This window comes from Canis lupus, chromosome 5, assembly GCF_003254725.2.
Source record: "Canis lupus dingo isolate Sandy chromosome 5, ASM325472v2, whole genome shotgun sequence".
Taxonomy (NCBI): domain Eukaryota; kingdom Metazoa; phylum Chordata; class Mammalia; order Carnivora; family Canidae; genus Canis; species Canis lupus.
Genome location: NC_064247.1, coordinates 64,806,334 through 64,825,988, shown reverse-complemented (window position 1 = coordinate 64,825,988; position 19,655 = coordinate 64,806,334). Strand labels below are relative to the sequence as shown.

The 19,655-nt window shown below is 53.9% G+C and overlaps 1 protein-coding gene and 1 long non-coding RNA gene across 4 annotated transcripts; one reads left to right on the top strand and one right to left on the bottom strand.

Moving 5' to 3' along the window:
• Positions 1-1,087: 1,087 nt before the first annotated feature.
• Positions 1,088-9,464, bottom strand: MVD (mevalonate diphosphate decarboxylase). 2 transcript variants are annotated; one of them, XM_049110598.1, is made up of 12 exons: positions 9,306-9,424; positions 8,041-8,484; positions 7,106-7,265; positions 6,575-6,645; positions 6,059-6,173; positions 5,579-5,725; positions 4,711-4,910; positions 4,422-4,496; positions 4,041-4,259; positions 3,601-3,716; positions 2,357-2,465; positions 1,088-1,793 (listed from the first exon to the last, which is right to left on the bottom strand). In XM_049110598.1, the coding sequence occupies exons 2-12, from the start codon at positions 8,068-8,070 to the stop codon at positions 1,713-1,715; spliced, it is 1,323 nt and encodes a 440-aa protein (XP_048966555.1). In that variant the 5' UTR covers positions 8,071-8,484; positions 9,306-9,424; the 3' UTR covers positions 1,088-1,712. The 2 variants fall into 2 exon arrangements, with proteins under 2 accessions (XP_048966555.1, XP_025282870.1); XM_025427085.3 differs by lacking the exons at positions 7,106-7,265; positions 8,041-8,484 and having other exon boundaries at positions 9,306-9,464.
• Positions 9,465-9,658: 194 nt separating this feature from the next.
• LOC112646814 (uncharacterized) lies at positions 9,659-19,602 on the top strand. Of its 2 annotated transcripts, none has more exons than XR_007410911.1 (3): positions 9,659-9,871; positions 10,352-11,403; positions 17,227-19,602. It is a non-coding gene; the product is annotated as an uncharacterized LOC112646814 (long non-coding RNA). The 2 variants fall into 2 exon arrangements; XR_007410912.1 differs by lacking the exon at positions 17,227-19,602 and having other exon boundaries at positions 10,352-10,517; positions 10,968-12,445.
• The last annotated feature ends 53 nt before the right edge of the window (positions 19,603-19,655 follow it).

The window sequence follows — 19,655 nt, the reverse complement described above, 5'->3', positions numbered from 1 at the left end:
TGTCCACCCCGGGCCTCCCTCCCCTCCCCGGCGGGGTCCCCTGCAGGCCCAGCGCCCCGACCCCCGCCCCAGCTCACTTCCTCCTCCCGGCTCCTCCCGGCTCCTCCCCGCTCCTCCCGGCTCCTCCCCGCTCCTCCCGGCTCCTCCCAGCTCCCTCGGGGCACCCGCGGCGGAGGCCACCGAGTTTCTCCCTGGCTGTGTGCCAGGCACCTGACCTGCCAGCTTCGCTCCCCAAGCATCACCTGGGCTGCCCAAGATCAGAGCCGTTGCCGGCGGGCTGGGCTACAGGGCGAGCACGCTGTGACCTGGAGGCACCCCAAAACGTGTGGGTTCTGCTCAGAGCTTGCAGCCTACAGCAGGGAACAGGGACTTCTCCCAAAGGAGGCATGGGCAGGCTGGTCCCAGGTTTAAAGGCCCAGAACCTTCACTGCGGCCACGCAATGGATGTCCCACAGTTAACCAAGGCATCCTTGGACACTGGCAGGCCAAGCCTCCACTGCCCCATCTGGCCCTGGACTGGAGCAGGTGTGGCCCAGGTCACACTGCAGCAACCCTCTGCTCACCAGACCAACTCCGAAGGACAGGATGTGCCAAACTTCTGGGAAAATCCAGAATGTAGGAGTGCATCCCTTTGTCCTTCCCCCTACCCCCAATGAGGGTCATAGCTGTCAGGTGCTTCAGCAGCAGTAGCCAGGGCCCCAGCCCCTGACCCTGGTGGAGGAGGGGCAGACAGTTACCCCTGTGTCCATCTCCTCCTGGATGCCTGGCCTGCCCTGCCGGTTCAGAAATAGAGAGGGGTGGCACTCCTGAGGTTTCACAGTCCAGAAACTTCTGGGCTATGAGGAATCACATCTATAACCCACACTCCTGCCAACAAACCCAATTCCCACCTTCTTTGGTGGACAGGGACCTAAGCCAGACCCAAACCACATCCTCACACCCATCAGAGCTTTAGTGACTGTGTCAGTCACCAAATGTGGGTCACAGCTAGTTGACAACTTTTTCAGGTGCTCTGCCCAGACCCTCCCAGCCTCTCAGCACAGGGACCCCAGAGCACTGGTGCAGGAACCAGGAAAATCACACCTGCTCCATCAGTGACGTTGGCTTTATTCCCTGCAGCCCACAGGGCTCCTGTGTAATGCACCCACCTCCCACTGGACACACACCAGTGTTCTCTTTATAAACAAACGTTGGCCTGAGTCTGACAGAGGAGCCATGAGGGGATATCTCAGGCTTGAAGCTTTTGTGGAGGGTCCCCGAGGTCTGCAGAGGTGACCTGTCCTCCAGCTCTGAGGATGGATGCTAACTCCCAGTCATCTCCTGCAGAGTTGCTGTTTGGGGCAGTGGGCAGGACCTCAGAGGGTGAGTCCAGAAAGCCCTTCGAAGGGGGACCTGGCAGCTCCACACGGTCCAGCTCAGAGCCCAGTGTCATGTCCCTGGCCCTCACATCGGCTCTCTTCTTCGCAAAGCACCAGGTGCAAGCTGCAGCGAGGTGAGGCACTTGGTGGGGTGGCATACCCCTGATGGCCTGGGTGGTGCCAATGGTCACTCCAGTGACCCAGCTTGGCCACAGCACATGGCCTGGCCTGGCGCCCAGTGCCTATCCCTCAAGCCCCAATAAGCATGGACCAGCCAGCGCCACACCCAGCTCCCCAGTCCCAGCGAAGTGCCCTTCTCCCGGCAGCAGCTGGGGCTCCCCTGGAGGAAGGTGGTCAAGCAGCTGGCTTCGGCAGACCATCCGGGCCCAGGAGGTGAGCATGAGGGTCATCCAGGATTTGAGGCCCAGGTCCTACCTGTCGGGTCAGAGTAATGGGAGAGGCAGGTAAGTGCAGCTCAGAAGCTCACAACCCGTGGTGACACCCCAACACCCTGACCCACAATGGGCACCCTGTCACTTGGCTTCCATCACCCAGACCTGGGGTGGACAGCACATCCCAGATGGAAGGCAGACCGCCTGGGCACTCAGGTGGTGGGAATGAGAATCAGATCTCAGTGAAATGCTGGCTCAGGCATTCAAGCAAGGGTTCTGACCTGCTCCAGTGGGGTGAGTCCTGAGGGTTCCCAGGATCCCCAGTACCATATGTCCCTCTAAGTCTCCCCCTCTACATGGGGAACAGCACCCCACAACACTGGGGGTCCTTAAACCTCCACTTGGAGGTTAAGTGAACGAATGGGACAAGCCATTCTGTAACATTCTAAAAACCAAAAAAGTAGTGTCACTGCTTCTTCTGCTCGTACTCTCAGCAAGTTGGCTCCCCAGCTGCGAGCATGCTGGGTCTGAGCCCACAAGGCTGGACGCACCCCCCTGTGGCCAGCCAGGCTGCAGGGCCAGGGCGAGCTGGCTGCCAGGCCTCACCTGGGTGGCAATGATGTACTTGATGCTGCCCGGGATGGGATCCACATTGAGCGCAGCTTTAAACTCGTCTGAGAGTGGGGTGGGTCTCACAGGCAGCCCCTTCAGAAACCTGAGGAAAGTCAGGCAGGAAGGTGCCAAGGCCACAGATGAGAGGTATGCAGACACCAGATGCGAGAGAGGAAGCAGACTGGCGGCTGCGGGGGCAGGGAGGCTATGGCTGGGGGGTCAGGAGGCAGGTGTCTTTTGGGGAAATGCATAATCCCCGGAACCAGATGGCAGTGCTACTTGCACAACAGAGCGGGTAAAGCCACTGGTTGTGCGCCTGAAGTTGTTGAAATGGTAAATGGTTGGCGGTGTGTATTTATCTCACACACAAAGCCAGGCTCGAGGATGAGTGAGCGAGAGCCTGGCTGGGGACACCAGAAGGGGAAGGCCTCACCCACGGCTCCCACTTGGCCTGGGGGGAGCAAAGCTTAAGAAGGAAACACCTCATGGGCGCCTGAGCAGCCAAATCTTGGTTTCGGCTCAGGTCATGATCCTGGGGTCCTGGGACAGAGCCCCGTCAGGCTCCAAGCTCCACAGAGAGTCTGCTTCTCCCTCTCCCTCTGCCCTCCCCCCATACATGAGGACATGTGTATGCACTCTCACTCTCCCAAATAAATAAAATCTTAAAAAAAAAAAAAAAAAAGACAACAAACACCTCAATCCAAGTGCAAGTCCAGGGACGTGTTCCCTGGAACACAAAAACCCACAAACCACCCATGAGGTGACAGGAGCAATGGGTTCAGAGTCGCCCACAAGGACACCAGATGCCTCGGGGGCGTCCTTGGTCATGAGGCCTGTCCACATGGTGAGGAAGTCAGTCTCTCACCCCACCCACTAGAAGCCGGTATTGCCCCAACTATGGTGACACACACCGCACCCACATCCTCCCTTGCACCCCTAGCTGGAAAGTGTCCCTGCACTGAAACCACTCAAAGGGACAAGTCCAAAGGCGCAGGCGTTACTATGAGGCCACAGGCACTGCTCCCAGCATGTACCTGCATGTATGGCCACAGGGCTGTGACACATGGTGGTCACAGGAAGGCACACATGGTGACACACCGTGGCCCCTGTAGAGACTAGAACCTGCCATGGGACGCCCCCCACTCAGCACCACGGCCTCAGCTGCCATAGTCCTGGATCTCAGCAGGAAACCTGCTCCTCCCTCCACCCCTCCCAAATGTGGGCAACCCCCAACTCACTTGTCTCCGTTTGACTCAGGAGGGAAGCAGTGCTGAACAGCAGCCACAAACTCAGGCACAGTGTCCTCCAGGGTAAAGACCACGGCATTGGGGCCTGCGTCAAACGTGTATGCCACCTGGAACCCACACTGTGGTCAGTGTGAGTCTCTGGAGTGGGTGGCTTGGCGCCACCTCTCATCTGCCACAGAGACCCAGAGACCCGGGACTGTGCACGGCTGGGGTGCAGCACGGCACCCTTGCCCACTGACTTGGGACCGTGTCTTCAGACACAGTCTATGCTCCCTCAGCAGGCCGCATGGTAAAGCATATGCTGAGAAGTCTTGTCATGGGCAGGCTTGTGCTGGACCCAGCCTGGCTTCACTGCAGCTCTAAGGGACACCCCGCAAGCTCAGGGAGCCGGCAAGAGCAGCATCAGCTTCCACCCGCCCCCACTGCCTTGCCTTGGTCTGCCCGTGATGGGTGTTGAAGCGGTGCACCAGGTGGACGATGCGCCTGGAGGTGTCACTCAGGTAGGAGATGGGCGGGAAGGTGTCTAGGCAGGTGGCATGGAACTGGTTGCTGTCCTTCATGGTTAGCTGGCCAAAACCCTGGAAGTCCCGCTCTTGGATACAGCGGGTCATCTCTGCCATGCGCGCTGGCACCACCGACTCAGCCCGGAACTACAAGGCATGTTTTGGTGAGGTGCTGGCTGCTACCCTGTTCAGAGCCCAAGATGTGCAGGGCGGCCAGCAGCCCCACCGGGGGGCTGAGCAGAGCAGACCAGCTTGGCTTTAAAGAACATGCCCTGGGCAGCCGCTCACCCGTCCTAGCACCAGCCTTACCCTGAGCAAGGGGCTGGTCTCCACACTAGTCTGCATGCCTGCCGTGCTGCCCATCAGCTTCTTCTCTGCGCTCACCTGCACGAAGAGAAATGGCCTGGACCCTGCCCTGTAGGCCCCAGCCTGAAACGTGCATCCCGTCCCATCTCTCCCCTGGGCTGTGGACAGGGCAGTCCTAGGAACAGCAGCTTCCTCACTGCAGGGTGGGGAGCCACTCAATGCTGGGCCAGGCATGTCCATCACGCAGGGAGCCCCCAGACCAGGATGAGCTGCCCCTCCCAGCCTCACTCACCACAAGTATGAGGACTCGGAGTTCAGGCCAGTGTGACTCGGGGGCCACCTGCCGGGCGATGCTGTCTTTCCCATCGGCCCGCTCCCCCATCTGCCACTCCACGAAACCACCGTACAAGCTCCGGCAGGCGCTTCCTGAGCCCCGGCGAGCCACTTCTGAGAGGTCACTGTCAACCCCATAGACCTGGGCCAGGGTATATGCTGCAGGCACAAGGGGAAGGGCGCAGGGGCTCAGATGGGTGAGATGGGGATGAAGACTTTGAAAAGCCATGTGGAGCAGAGATCAGGGCAGAGAGGCCTGATGAGTGTGCGTAAGCGTGGCAGCTGGCCAAGAGGGGTGTGAGGGAGCAGGGCTGGCTAGGGCCAAGGTCTGATACAGGATACGGAGCTGGGGACCCAACACTGGGGGTCCCCTGTACTTGTCAGTCATCAAGGGTAGCTTAAGCATGGGCACACAAGGTGGCTGAGCAAGGATGCATTACCGCTGGGGTTTCTGCCAAGGCACAGACTGTGAGCCCACTGCCTACCCAGGTCAGGAGGGCCTACTGGACACTGAGCCAGCCAGAGGAAGCAGAGCAGGGCTTCGGAGGGAGGTAGACAGGTGTCAATGGGCCTGTCGGAGCACCTGGAGCCAGCTGCACCTGAAGCTAGCTACATCTCAGGATTCTGGTACATAAGCCAAGAAATTGGCCCTCTTAGGCTCAAGGAAGTTCGAGATGACTTTCTGTCACATACAACCTAGAGGACCCTACACACAGTGCTCTCGGGACATTTTAATGTTCAGACGTGTGGCTGTGGGTTCCCTGAAGATGGCGAGTGTGTGAAGTGCCGCTGGTCAAAGCACAGCACCCAGGGGGGCCCTCACCCACCTAGGCAGGCATACCCTGCCGCCGAAGAGGCCAGGCCTGCAGCCGTGGGGAAGTTGTTCACAGATGCGATATGAACCTTGTAGGTGAGGCTGAGAGGCAGGGGGTCCTCATCACCGGTGCTCCTCCGCTTCCGGGCCAGGCGGCGTACTGCAGGAACATGGGAGACGGCCACTGGGCAGAGTGGCCCTGACCTGCTCCCGGCATTTCACCCACTGAAACCCAGCCTCTGCCCCAGGCTTTATGCAGACCTTCCTCTGTGGAAAAGCCCTGGACCCCAGGCCCAGCCCCACGCCCAGCTCCGGCTGTGCTCACAGGCAGCCCCCGACCCAAGGGGCAGGGGTGGGGCGGGAGGTTAGAGTGGCCGAGAGGCAGCAGCGCTTCTGTGCGCTCAGACCCAACCCAGAGTGAAGGAGGGACAGCGGAGTCAGGAGCCTCGTGGCCAGCCCCAGCGGTGCTCACATCCCTCAGGGCCCCACTTACTCTCCCTGAGGCAGGCCTGGAGGCGGGGCTGCTCCACATCCTCCTCCCGGCCATTCAGCCAAATCCGGTCCTCAGTGAAGTCCTTGCTAACGGCTGCTGTGGTGGTGGTTTTCAACTGGGAGAAGAAACACAGGCCACGTCAGGGTCAGGTCCCCGTCTCCCAGGGAGGCCTTCATACAACAGCTCTTCCTGGCCTCCCACTCAGGGGCAGGGATGTCCTGCCCGGATGACAGGGCCGTGGAGGCGGAGGCTGGGCAATGAGGAAGGCTCCAACCCACATGGCCGGCTCAGTGCCAGGCCTGGTCACCAGCACTTTCACCGCCCACAGTGGAGTCATGGGCATGGGGCCAGGATGAAAGGCCTCCACCCTCCAAAGGAGCCTGGGGAGCTTAGGAGTGCATGTGACATGGGGGCGGGACCCTCTGGCTAGGAAGTCACCACTACCAATCACCACACAGAAGTTCAACCATGTTTGGTAAGTATTTACTTTGGCATTTAGTACAGATCCACACTAACCTGGTCCTGGTGCAAAGTGACACTCAGAGAGGAGTTGATGGGCAGAACCAGGTCCTCATCTCGCTTCCCCCCTGGAACAGATAACCCAAGGCCAGGCCAGTCCATTTCCCAGCCCTGGCAACCAGCACGCTGCTGCCCTCACTCCTGCCCACCAGTGCTCCCCAGTCACCCTCACTCCTTCTCACCACTCCCCCATCCGCCTGGAGCCTGCTCCCTTACAGCATCACATAAGTCCTCTTCGTGCTGTGCCCTCACCCTCAGGAAGTCCTCCTGGATTGCTCCCTACTTCACTAGGCTCCCAATCCCAGAGCAGAGTTGGAGGCCAGTCCATTCCCCTGTTTCACTGATTCTGTTTTTTCCTGTTTCATTTCATTCAGCAAATTACCTTGGAGTGCTTTCCAGGCCCTGAGCACCCTGATGGCAAGGTTCTTGCCTCCCAAACAGGAGGAGCCCTGGTTACTGAAAACACCTCCAAGCTCTCTGCTCTTACTCCCTGGAGACACTCAAGACCCCCCCTGACTCCTGGCATACCAGCAACAAAGGAAATCTTCCTGGAGGTCAGACATCGCAGAGCTCTCCATGAAGCACGCACAACGTGCAGCACATGTGTGGGGTCTTGGGATGATGGATTGTTACAGGTGGTAATGAGGACTACTGCCTGGCAGGGGACCCAAGGCAGCCCAGAACAGACCTGCACAAATATGCCCAACTGATTCTTTCTTTTTAAAAAAAAAAAAAAAAAAAAAAAAAAGATTTTATTTATTCATTCATGAGAGACAGAGAGAGAGAGGCAGAGACACAGGCAGAGGGAGAAGCAGGCTCCATGCAGGTAGCCCGACGTGGGACTCGATCCCAGGTCTCAAGGATCACATCCTGGGCCGAAGGCAGGTGCTAAACTGCTGAGCCACCCAGGGATCCCCGCAACTGATTCTTGACAAAAGTGTGGAAGCAATTCAGAAGAAAGGACGGCCTTCTCAGAAAATACTGCCAGAATAACTGGACATCCCTAGGCCAAAACACAGACCTCAACCCGGGGCTCATCCCTTATACAGAACACAATTTAAAATGGAGATTTAAATTTAAAACGTAAAACTACGGGGATCCCTGGGTGGCTCAGCGGTTTAGTGCCTGCCATTGGCTCAGGGTGTGATCCTGGAGACCTGGGATCGAGTCCCACGTCGGGCTCCCTGCATGGAGCCTGCTTCTTCCTCTGCCTATGTCTCTGCCTCTCTCTCTCTCTCTCTCTCTGTGTGTCTCTCATGAATGAATGAATGAATAAATAAATAAATAAATAAATAAATAAATAAATAAATAATTCTAAAAAAAAAAAAAAACGTAAAACTATAAAACCTTTAGAAAAATACATGGGAGAAAATCTTCAGGTTGTAGGGCCAGGCAACTGAGTCTTTGACTTGACACCAAAAGCCATGACCCATAAATGGAAAAACTAACACACTGGACTTCACCTTAATTTTAAACCCTGTTAGGAGTTCCATCCGTAGAGTGTCTGCCTTTGGCTCAGGTTATGATCTCAGGTTCTGGGGATGGAGCCCCATGGCTGATGGGGTCAGCTCCCCACTCAGCAGGGGATCTGCTTGTCCTCTGCAGGCTGCCTCTGCTCACGCATGCTCTGTCTCTCTCAAATAAATAAATAAAATCTTAAAAAAAAAAAAAAAAAAGACCTGCCAGGAGGATGAAAAAAACAAGCTATTGAGTGGTAGAAAATCTCTGCAAACCACTCATCCAACACATGATCAGAATCTAGAACACAGAGCGAAGTCTCAAAACTCCACGGTAAAAAAGTACATGACCCAATGAGAACACAGACCTAAGACCCAAAGAGGCATTTCACCAAAGAGGACACACAGAGCGCGTGTGACCAGGTGTTCAGTATCCTGTCCAGTAGAAGGCTGCAAAGTAAACCCACCATCAGATGACACCCCACCGATCAGAACGGCTAAAATAAAACCTAGTGACAACATCACAGGCCAAAGAGCTGGTCACACAAGCACTGCTGGTGGGAATGTAGTGTGGGAGGTTTAAGTTTCTTTAAAAAACTAAGATACAACTACCCTAGGAACCCTAGGAGCCAGCAGCGGCATGCCCAGACATTTGTCCCCCAAGGAGACAACTTGCATTCACATATGCACCCACAACAAAATTTTGCAGCGGCTTTATTCACAGTAGGCTGGACCCAGGAAGAAGGCAGCTGCTAAGCAAAGTGTGGGACGTCCCCACCAGGGCACAGGACTCAGCACTAAAAGAGCCAGTGATGACACAAGCAACCGCCTGGACTATGCACCACAGTCACAGTGACCAGAGGCATTCTCAAAGGCAGCACGTGCAGTGATGCCACTGACAGCGCTCTTCAGATGAGAACATGATAGAAATGGACAGCAGGCCCAGGTGGGCGGTACTGAGAGCCTGGGGTAGACTGTGGGAGCCCAGCCCCGGGGGGAGGGGGGGGCATCCTGGTGGACCCTGCCCCCCACCCCCATCCCGCATGAACACTGTCCACCCGCCCTCATCCCACCTCCGGGGAGGTGGATCTCCCGTGTGGACACTGTCCCCCCACCCCCATCCTGCCCCCGGGGAGCGGGGAGGTGGACACTGTCCCCCCATCCTGCCCCCAGAGGGGGACACCCCGCGTGGACGCTGCCCCCCCACCCCGTCCCGGCCCGCGGGTGGACGTCCGCACGGCTCGTGCCTGGCACCCGGGCCGCGCACTCACAGTACTTGATGACCGCGATGTTGACCGGCGCCGTGCAGGTCACGGCCAGCAGCGGCTTCTCGGAGGCCATGGCCAGGAAAGAGCTACCGCCGCAGGCAGCCGCCCGCCGGCCCGGCTCGCACCTCTTTCGCCCGCGATTGGCTCTCAGGGACAGTCTGTTCGCACGCCGCCCAATTGGCGGTGGGCCCGGCCTCCGCTCCACAGCTCAGCCAATGAGAGGGATCGAACGATGGACTGCCGACTCTGGGCCCGCCCCCGTGGAGCGGACGCCGCGCGCCCGCTCTGCGCAAGCGCGGGAATAAGCCCGGACGCCGAGTCTGCGCAGGCGCCGGCTCTGCGCAGGCGCGGGGGTCTGCGCAGGCGCGTGGAGTCCGACTTCCCTGGAGGAAGCTTGGGCTGCGGCGGAGCGGAGGGTTTCCGCAGGCGGAGGCGGTAGGGACCCGACCCCGAGGGTCCGCCCTGCGGTGCTGGCTCCAGGCGGCCAGGAGCTCAGACCCCCTCAGCAGCTCCGGATCACAGACAGGGTGACCGCGCCAAGGGTGCCGCCGGGGTCCCCCGTCCCCGCGGTGCGCACGGCCCTCCCCGCCCCCCCCCCCCCGGGCTCCCCGGTCCCCGCGGTGCGCACGGCCCTCCCCGACCCCCCCCCCCGGGCTCCCCCGTCCCCGCGGTGCGCACGGCCCTCCCCGCCCCCCCCCCGGGCTCCCCATTTGGGGTACCTCGCACCCTGCGGTCTGGCATCCGTATGCGGTCTGCACCTCTGCCCTGACCTGTGCTGGGCAGCACCTTTGGGTTGGGGGGATGCTAAGGGATGAATTGCTTCATAGATAGACTCTATCAAGCCTCATTCCTCCTCTCGGTTTTTTTAAAGATATATTTACTTATTTTGGTGGAAGAGGGGGAGGCAGAGAGAGAATCTCCAGCCGACTCCCGCTGAGTGTGGAGCCCAACTGGGGGATCCATCCCAGCACCCTGAGATCATGACGAGCAGAAGTCAAGAGTTGGATGCTTTTAAATTTTTTACTTATTTATTTATTCATGAGACACAGAGAGAAAGGCAGAGACACAGGCAGAGGAGAGGCCGGCCCCATGCGGGGAGCCCGGTGTGGACTGGATCCCCGTCTGGGCATCATGCCCACAGCTGAAAGCAGACGCCCAACCTCCGAGCCACCCAGGTCTCCCAAGAGTTGGACACTTAACCAACTAAGCCACCAGGTGCCCCCATCACTCCCTTTTTTTTAAGCTCAGATAACCAGGGATCTTTTTTTTCAGTGCTAGGATGAGTTGCCGTATCTATATGCACATTAAGTTTTTTATTATAAGATATTTGTAACAAAAGTTAGCATTTTCATCATTTTCAGGGGTGTGGTTCTGTGGCATTAAGTACATTCCCATTTTACAGCCATCACCAGGATGTAGCCACAGAACTTTTATCTGACACTGAAAGTCCTCGCCATTAAACCATGACTCCCAGTTTCCCCTTCCTGTTGTAAACACTTTTACCTTTAAAATGGCTCCAATTTCAGTGGAGTTGTGACATTCAGAATGAGTTCTACCACCACCCAGTTATCTTCCAGGAAGTGTTAGGAGTTAGCCCGAGCTTTGTGTATCTTTCTATCACCAGTTTATGCTTGATAAATGGCAAGACCTTTTTTCCCCGTGTAGGTGCCTCTTGGAGATCACCCTAATTCAGAACAGAAGTGCTCCCTGGTTCTGGTGTCTCTGCCTTAATTTTTACTACTCACCTCCTGTTGGAGCACAGTTATGTGGTGACCAATTTTTTAGTAGGATAAGCTGCTTTTTGTGTAGGAGAAATTTCAGGAATGGGAATCACCTGGCCAAGTAGCATGTGTCAGGTAGTTTTTTGTTTGTTTGTTTTTGTTTTTTAAATTTTTAAAATCTTTTTATCTTTTAAAGATTTTTTTACTTGTTTATTTATTCATAGACACAGAGAGAGAGAGAAGAGGCAGAGACACAGGCAGAGGGAGAAGCAGGCTCCATGCAGGGAACCCAACGTGGGACTCGATCCCAGGTCTCCAGGATCACACCCCAGGCTGCAGGCAGCGCTAAACCGCTGAGCCACTGGGGCTGCCCATGTCAGGTAGTTCTGATAGCTGTTGGCAAGTTCCTGGAAGGATGTTGAATCAGTTGTTGAAGCGTGGCCACCAAAGTGTAGAAGTATGCACGCCTTCAGCGCACAGCTCATCAGTCTGATGGTGAAAAATAGTATCTCGTTGTTTACATTTGCATTTCTGATGGTTATTGTTTCAGGTTTTTCTTGCAATTGTGTTTCTGTTTTGTGCAAAGCCACTAAAACGTGTTCTGAAAGACTGATGATAGATTGCTGTGGGCTGCAGTCACGGTATATTCTCTGAAGACAGGTCACCTGTGAGCCTCGGTTTCTGCCGCGGTTGTGGTGCAAAGGACAGCACGGACATCTATTAAGACAACAGAGTTCGGATGCCTGGGTGGCTCAGTGGTTGAGGGTCTACCTCTGGCTCAGGGTGTGATTTCCAAGATCCAGGATCGAGTTCTGTGTCAGGCTCCCTGCAAGGACCCTGCTTCTCCCTTTGCCTATGTCTGCCTCTCTCTGTATGTCTCTCATGAATAAATAAATAAATAAAATCTTAAAAAAAAAAAAAAGGCAACAGAGCGAACCGCCTCCCCAAGTTCCTATGTTGGACCACGCCCAGTGTGATGGTGTCAGGAGGTGGGTGGGAGCCTCATGATGGGAGTAGAGCCCTGAGGGCAGAGCCCCAAGAGGGCGCGCCTATGCCCCATCTGCCCTTGTGAGGACATAGTAAGGGGACACCGTCTGTGAATCAGGAAGCAGGTCCTCCGCAGACACAGGACCAGCCAAGACCCTGGGCTTGGACTTGTAGCCCCTTGGGGCTGCAAGAGATCAGTGGCGGTTTATGAACCTCCTCCTGCCCCTGTCTGTGGTATCTTTTGTTACAGAAGCCTGAAAAGACCAAGACCATATTGTATATACATGATTTTAAACTCAGTTACCAAGCCGTTTCCATACTCACCACCTCCAGGTTTTGGTTCATCAAAGGCACCCCTTCCTTCTTCCTTCCCTCCCTCCCTTCTTTTTAGATTTATTTATTATATTTTTTTTGATTATTTATTTATTTATTATATTTTAGAGAGACAGTGAGTACAAGCAGGAGAGGCAGAGGGAGAAAGGATCTTAAGCAGAGCATGGAGCAGAGCATGGAGCCAGAAATGGAGTGCTATCCCATGACCCTGAGATCAGGACCTGAGCTGAAAGCAGGAGTCAGACCCTTAACCAGGGGATCCCTGGGTGGCGCAGCGGTTTGGTGCCTGCCTTTGGCCCAGGGTGCGATCCTGGAGACCCGGGATCGAGTCCCACATCGGGCTCCCGGGGCATGGAGCCTGCTTCTCTCTCTGCCTCTCTCTCTCTCTCTCTCTATGACTGTCATAAATTAATTAATTAAAAATTTTAAAAATTAAAAAAAAAAAAACAGACTTTGTTTAAAAAAAAAAAAAAGACCCTTAACCAATAGGCACTCCCAAAGGCGGCCACTATTCAAATCTTTTCCTCCATATTTCTAAATTACCTGCTCATATTCTTTCTTTCTTGATTTTTTTCATGTCTTTTTTTTTTTTTAAACATGTATTAAGCGTCATGATCAGACTGTTAACATTTAGCAACCAACAGCATGGGTGCAAAAAAAAAAAAAAAAACTACATTAAAACCCTTTGTTGGGATGTTTTACACTCTCCACAGAACAGAAGCTAAAATAACCTGCTATACAATTAGTCACAAAACAGTTCTTGAGTTTTTTTGCCCATACACATGAGTATTGTCTAAAACATGTCTTCTTTGAAGCAGCAGCTAGGCTGTGCCACCACTGCTTGGCTGAGTTCACAAATCTGTTGTAACCTGTAGATTCCCTGTCACTTCTCTGGCTCTCCTGCTAAGCTTTGTTTCCTGGAAGTAATTAAAACCTTCTGCTACTGTTATAGCTGCTGCTGCTGCTGCTGAAACCACCATGGCCACCTTGGTTTTGTGGTTTGGCAAAGTATTGGCCTCCAACACCATCGGGGCCAGAGCTTCTGCCTCCAAAATTTCCTCCTTTCATGGATCCAAAATTTGAGGATTGATTGTTCTAATTGCTAAAATCATTATAGCTTCCGCAACCTCCGAAGTTGCTTCCGTCATTGCCAAATCCTTTATAACCATCCCCACTGCCACCGTATCCACCACCACCTTGACTGCCACCAAAGCCACCTTGACCACTGAAGTTCCCTCCACGACCAAAGTTGTCATTGTCACCAAAACCACCTCCACAACCACCATCAAAGTTTCCAGAACGACTTCAGCCTCTTTAGCTGGATGAAGCACTAACCATCTCTTGTTTAGAAAGGGCTTTCCTTACTTCACAGTTGTGGCCATTCACAGTGTGGTATTTTTGAATGACAGTCTTGTCTACAGAGTCATGGTCATCAAATGTTCAAAACCTCTCTTGCCACAGCCTCAATCAGTCATGATCTCAGTCACTTCAGTTTTTCCCATACTGTTCAAAATAATCTCTTAGATGATGTTCTTCGGTGTCTTCTTTAATGTCACCAACAAAAATCTTTCACAGTTCAGTGGCACCAGGTCTTTGAGAATCTTCTCTTGAGACAGCCCTCTTTGGTTCCACAACTCGTTAAAAAAAAAGATTGTATTTATTTACTCATGAGAAACAGAGAGGCAGAGACACAGGCAGAGGGAGAAGCAGGCTCCACGCAGGGAGCTTGATGTGGGACTCGATCCCGGGACTCCAGGATCAGGCCCTGGGCTGAAGGCAGTGCTAAACCGCTGAGCCCCCCGAGCTGCCCGGTTCCACACCTCTTTGATCCACCTTGTGTGGCCTTGCATTCATGGCTGCATCCACCTCCTCCACGGTGGCATACGTGACAAACCCAAAGCCTCTGGAGTGTTTGGTGTTGGGGTCTCTCATTACCACACAGTCCGTAAGCGTCCCCCATTGCTCAAAATGGCTCCTCAGACTTCCATCGGTTGTTTCAAAGCTCAAACCTCTGGTGAAGAGCTTCCGCAGCTGCTCAGGCTCTTTGGGAAACTCTTAGACATGATGGCAGTGGGAGGGGAGACCTCAGCGATGCTTACTCGGCAGAGTCCATGGGCAGAGAGCGATGTCCCATATTCTTTCAGTTCTGGGGAGCATCTGTTGCTGACCGCTGCGTAGAAATAAGGGGTTCCCTTCCATCCCAACCACATTCCTGCCTCCCCCAGCCTCCCTAGGTACTGCTCTGTTGTTAATCGTGACTATGTAAATCATGCTCTGTTCCCTGTGTGACCACGTGCTTGGGGGCAAAGCCTCCCGTATTTAATAGAGAACATTAAACGAACCAGCCCCCTAAGAGTGGGCTGTACGTAGATCCCCCGCTAGCACCTTCACTGTAGGCCTCACCCACACGTATGAAGTAACTCCTCATAGGGCCTCTTCAGTGAATAACTATATTTTTTCCAACTCTGAGTGGTAGGGTTAACACCTGTTAGGTCACAGAGGGGATGATAAATCGGAAGTCACATTATTCTGATTTTCTACTTGTTCCTTTAAAGTATTTCGAAGATGGTGGAAAATAGGGAGTAAAGCTTGAAATTTCAAAGCTGAGTACCAAGAATGAAGAGCAAAGTGTACTCCTGTAAGCCTAAAGTATCTCCCATGATCCTCAGATTTTCTCTTTTTGTTTTATAGCATTAAAAAAATTTGTTCTAAAATACACATTGCCTTGGGGCACATGGTGGGGAGACTCAGCCAGTTGAGTGTCTTGAGTTTCGGTTTCAGCTCAGGTCGTGATCTCAGGGTCCTGGGACTGAACCCCAAGTGGGTCTTTGTCCTCCGTGCCAAATCTGCCTGAGATTCTCCCTGTCCCTGCCCCTCCTGCCGTATGTGTTCTCTCTCTCTCTCTCTCTCTCTCTGTCTCTCTCCCCTCAAACTAAATAGATCAATCTTTTTTAAAAATAATATGTATGTAGCCTAAAGTTTGCCACCTTAACCATTTTTTTGATCAGCTCAGGGACATTAAGAACAATTCACACTGTAATGCAAACACCAGTATCACCCATCCCCAGACTTTTCCATCTTTCACAGCTGGAGCTCTATCCCCATTATGCTAACTCCCCATTCTGTCCCAAACCCCCAGTGCCCCCATCTTCCTCTATGGATCTGACTCTCTTAGGGGCCTCATATAAATGGGGTTTTACAGCATTTGTCCTGTCGTGAGTGTCCACCAGGGCCATCCATGCTGTAGCAGGTGTCACGACAACTCTCCTAGCGCTGAGTGATCCTCCACCGTGTGGATGGACTGCATTCTGTTTATCCACTCATCTACTGACGGACACTTAGTTTGCTTCCACCTTTTGGCCACTGTGAGTGATGCGCTGTGAATACAGGTGTACCAATACCTGTTCAGGTCCCTGCTTTTAGTTCCTCTGGGCGTATATTCACCCTGCTGCCTTTCCCTCCTGCTTGGGGACCAGAGAGGGACCAGAGTTCAGTGCTCCTGGGTCTCCCACCCCCGGATCCTGAGAGCCTCCAGCTGTCCGCCCATCTCTGTCCACTGCCCCAGCCCGTGCATTGGAGACTGAGTCGTTACATGAATTACCTTATTTATGCTTGTGATAGACTATTGTCTTAAACAACAGTTTAAGCAACTGCTAGGCAGCTCAGTGAGGCATGTTTGATATTCTCTACCTGCCCAGGCTCACCAAGCATTCCCATCTAGAAAGTGGGCAGAGCTGGCACCTGGGGGGTCATGTCGGTGTTCCACTGTTAAAATAACATTACATGGTTTTGAAAGGGAGCTCTTAGGGGCTGAGTTGTCCTCTGAAAATTCACCTGTTGATGTCCTGACTTCCAGGACCTCAAGATGTGATTCTGTTTAGGGAGAAGGTCTTTAAAGAGGTGATAAAGTGAGGTCAGGAGGGTGGACCCTGATCCCAGTGACTGGGGGAGCTAAGGAAATCAGACACACACATGCATGGAAGGCCCCGTGAGGACATAAGGACAAGATGCCAGTGTGCAGGCCACGTAGAGAGGCCTCAGCACAGACCAGCCTGCCAACACCTCCATCTGGGACCTGCAGCTCCCAGGACTGGGAAGGAGTGATCTGAGCTCTAAGCCCCACCTGTGGGGTTAGTTACGGCAGCCCTAGTGTAGGGCAGTTAGGATACATTGTAGTCCCCAGGTACTCTCCTAGCGGAAGAGGGCATTCTGCAGGTGATTTGGGTACACTTTACTGTAGACGGTGATGGGGGCCTCCATGCAGCTTTCACCACCTCCCACTCGGCCCTACATGCACTTGCTCTTAGGAGGTACCTACCAGCCTCTTGCTGCTGGTCTTTCCCTGAAAGGTTTATGGTTCCAGCAGGAATGGTTTATGGTCTCATTGTAAAGCAGAAGGACCAAAGCTGTGAGTCATGGAACGTGGAGGGTCGAGTATTTGTCAGGCACCTGCTGGGTGCCGGGTGCTGTGCTGGGCAGGCTACCTGCTACCTGTGTGGTTCTCAAGCCCAGCTGTTAGTGGCAACAAGAAATCTTCCCAAATCTGCCTTTGGACTTGCTGGGTCCCAGCCATTCGCTTTGAGCTCCTCCTTCCCTGCCTTTCTGTCCTGCTTCTCAGAGCCCAGTCAGCTCGGTGAGATCCCGAGCATCCTGCTGTACTTTCCAGCCACCTGTCCTTTCTGCTCAGGTCCCCTTCTCTTCCCCTGGGCTGAGGTGAGGAGAGCCCTGCTTCTCACACTCGGGTCCCAGAACTGCTGGGGAAGTGTTTTGAAGCCCTGGGGCGGCTTCCCTTCCTGCCCCAGCCACCCTCTGACTATCTGCCGCCCTTGAAAGAACAGCCTCTGCCATCCTGATCACAGATCACCCTGTTTCTGATTTCCAAGAGAAAAGAAAGCCCAGAATGTCTCAGCAAGCGTGGCAACATGGTTCAGTAGCTGAGATCACAGACTCTGAAGCCAGAGTGTGTGGATTTACATCCCAGCCACCACTGCCAACTGCGCAAACTCTCTGGTGGAGGAGAAAGGCCTGGAAGGGCCCTGCGATGTCCTGTTGTGTCATCCTGCAGCGAGTGCTGGTTATGATCAGCCCCAGAAGCGCCCAGGTAAGTGCTGCCACCTTCCAGAAGAAACTGTGTTTGTGTGGTTAAATCTATGAGTGACACAGCTTCTTCTGTGGTGCCTGCTCTCCAGAGTGAGCTCAAATGCACCATTGCCTACTGCATTCATGCGACTCAGCAGCCTTGCCAGCTGGGGCCACCAGCATTGCCGCTCCACACTCACCCCAGCGTCTCCCTGCCATGGCTGCTAATGGTGAAGAGTGAGTGTTGCCTCCATCACCCCCATTGGCTGCCCACCCGCTTGGTCACACACGCATGTGCTGTCCTCCACCACCCCCAACCTGGGGCAGCACAGTGGGCTGCTCGCCTGTCCCCCCACCCCCAGCCTGATACTGGTTATCATGTCTGTGCTAAAGGTACAGGCCCTGACTGTCCCCAGAAATGGACTAAAGAAAAAAAAATAATAAAGGAGCGTCTAGACTAAGCCTCTGCCTTGTTCCTGTCTGTTCCTTCATTCCCTTAATTTTAACTTGGCTTCACATCCAAAGTGGGGCTTGACTTCATCACCCCAAGTTTAACAGTTGGATGCTCTACTGACTGAGCCAGCCAGGCACCTTCCTTCATTCCCTTGATGTTTGCTGAGCACCTGTCACCATCAGACATAGGCCAGGCCCGTGGCTGGACTGCTGGACTTACAGGACTGCTCCCCTGCAGTGGGGTTCAGGGTAGAAGGTGGCCTCCTACATGATTCCAAGGATCGTGGTCTTGAACTTGAGGCTGCCGGGGAGCTGGAGGAGGCTGGAGCGACACTGGGTGTAGGGCGGTAGGTGCAAATGGAAGAAGGGATTGGGGCCCAGGAAGAGCATCCCACTAGTCGGGCCAAAACCACAGGGCTTGAGCTGAGGCAGTGGCAGGAGAACAGAGGAAGAGCCTGGTGTAAGTGAGAAAATGCGCGACCCAGGCAGCGGCGGCTCCTGTGAAACGAGAGTCTCTCACTGCCCACGTATGAAGGGTCATGTGGCCTTGGATTCGTTTCCAAAGTTGGTGGGTAAAAGCAGAAAACACACTTAGAGTTACCCCCAAAGAACCCCTTCACATCACCCACAAGGCCAAGTGGTCCCCTCCTGCCATGACGGGTGCAAGCTTCTCTGCCAGCACCTGGCCGAATGGTGTCTGTGAGCCCCCAGAGGCTCCTGCTCCCACACTGGGGCCACATATGGGTAAGGTACATGGTTCCCCAGCTATGTCTCCAGAAGGCTTTCACGCTCTAGACTCAGCACCCGAGCACTCTCTCCCCATATGGGGGGCATCGCCATCTACCCATATCAGGAATTAAAGGTGATGCTGTTTTAAAGATTATCAACCACATTCATTTAAAATCATCAATCATAGGGCAGTCTGGGTGGCTCAGCAGTTTAATGCCACCTTCGGCCCAGAGCGTGATCCTGGAGACCCAGAATCGAGTCCCATGTCAGGCTCCCTGCCTAGAGCCTGTTTCTCCCTCTGCCTGTGTCTCTGCCTCTCTCTGTGGGTGTCTCTCATGAATAGATAAATAAAATCTTTTTAAAAATCATCAATCATAAACCCATTGTGTGCAAAGGTATTTGTGTGAAAGGTAACTATTTTCCAAAACGAAGTTTTAGGAGAGTGGCATTGTTTTGCATTTTTGCAAATCTGGGTGTCTGGTTTCCTGGGTCCAGCAGCCTGTCTGCTTCTGCTGTATGTGGCTCAGGAAAAGCCTGTCTCCACAGATGTGTAGATGGAAGCACGCTCCCAGCCTTCAGGTACCTGTGGCCCGTCTCTAGTGGTACGCTGCATCTCAGCCTGTGGCATCTGACCTGTCGGTGAACAGATCCCGGGCTCTGTTTCACGGAAATCTGTCTTGTACACAGGGTCTCCAGCCCAGGCAGGATTTTGTAGCATCAGCATCAGTCATTAGGAAAATATAAGTTCGCTGATTTATCCAGAACCTCCATATGTTGACGTTTCATTTTATAATTTTAAAAAATCATTTTCTCATCAGAAAAGTCTTTAAGGGGCGGCCCAGGTGGCTCAGCGGTTTGGTGCCACCTTCGGCCCAGGGCCTGATCCTGGAGACCCAGGATCAAGTCCCATGTTGGGCTCCCTGCATGGAGCCTGTTTCTCCTCCCTCTGCTTGTGTCTCTGCCTCTCTCTCTCTCTCTCTCTCTCTCTCTCTCTCTCTGTGTGTGTCTCTCATGAATAAATAAATAAAATCCTTAAAAAAAAAAAAAACAA

What these genes read in the sequence shown, in the direction of transcription:
- MVD (XM_049110598.1), bottom strand. Translation starts at nt 8,070, where the DNA reads ATGGAACTCCTAACAGGGTTTAAAATTAAG. An exon ending in GAAGATTTCCTTTGTTGCTG is followed by an intron (nt 6,646 to 7,105) that starts GTATGCCAGGAG and finishes TATCTGTTCCAG; the next exon opens with GGGGGAAGCGAGATGAGGAC. An exon ending in AGACCAGCCCCTTGCTCAGG is followed by an intron (nt 4,260 to 4,421) that starts GTAAGGCTGGTG and finishes CATGCCTTGTAG; the next exon opens with TTCCGGGCTGAGTCGGTGGT.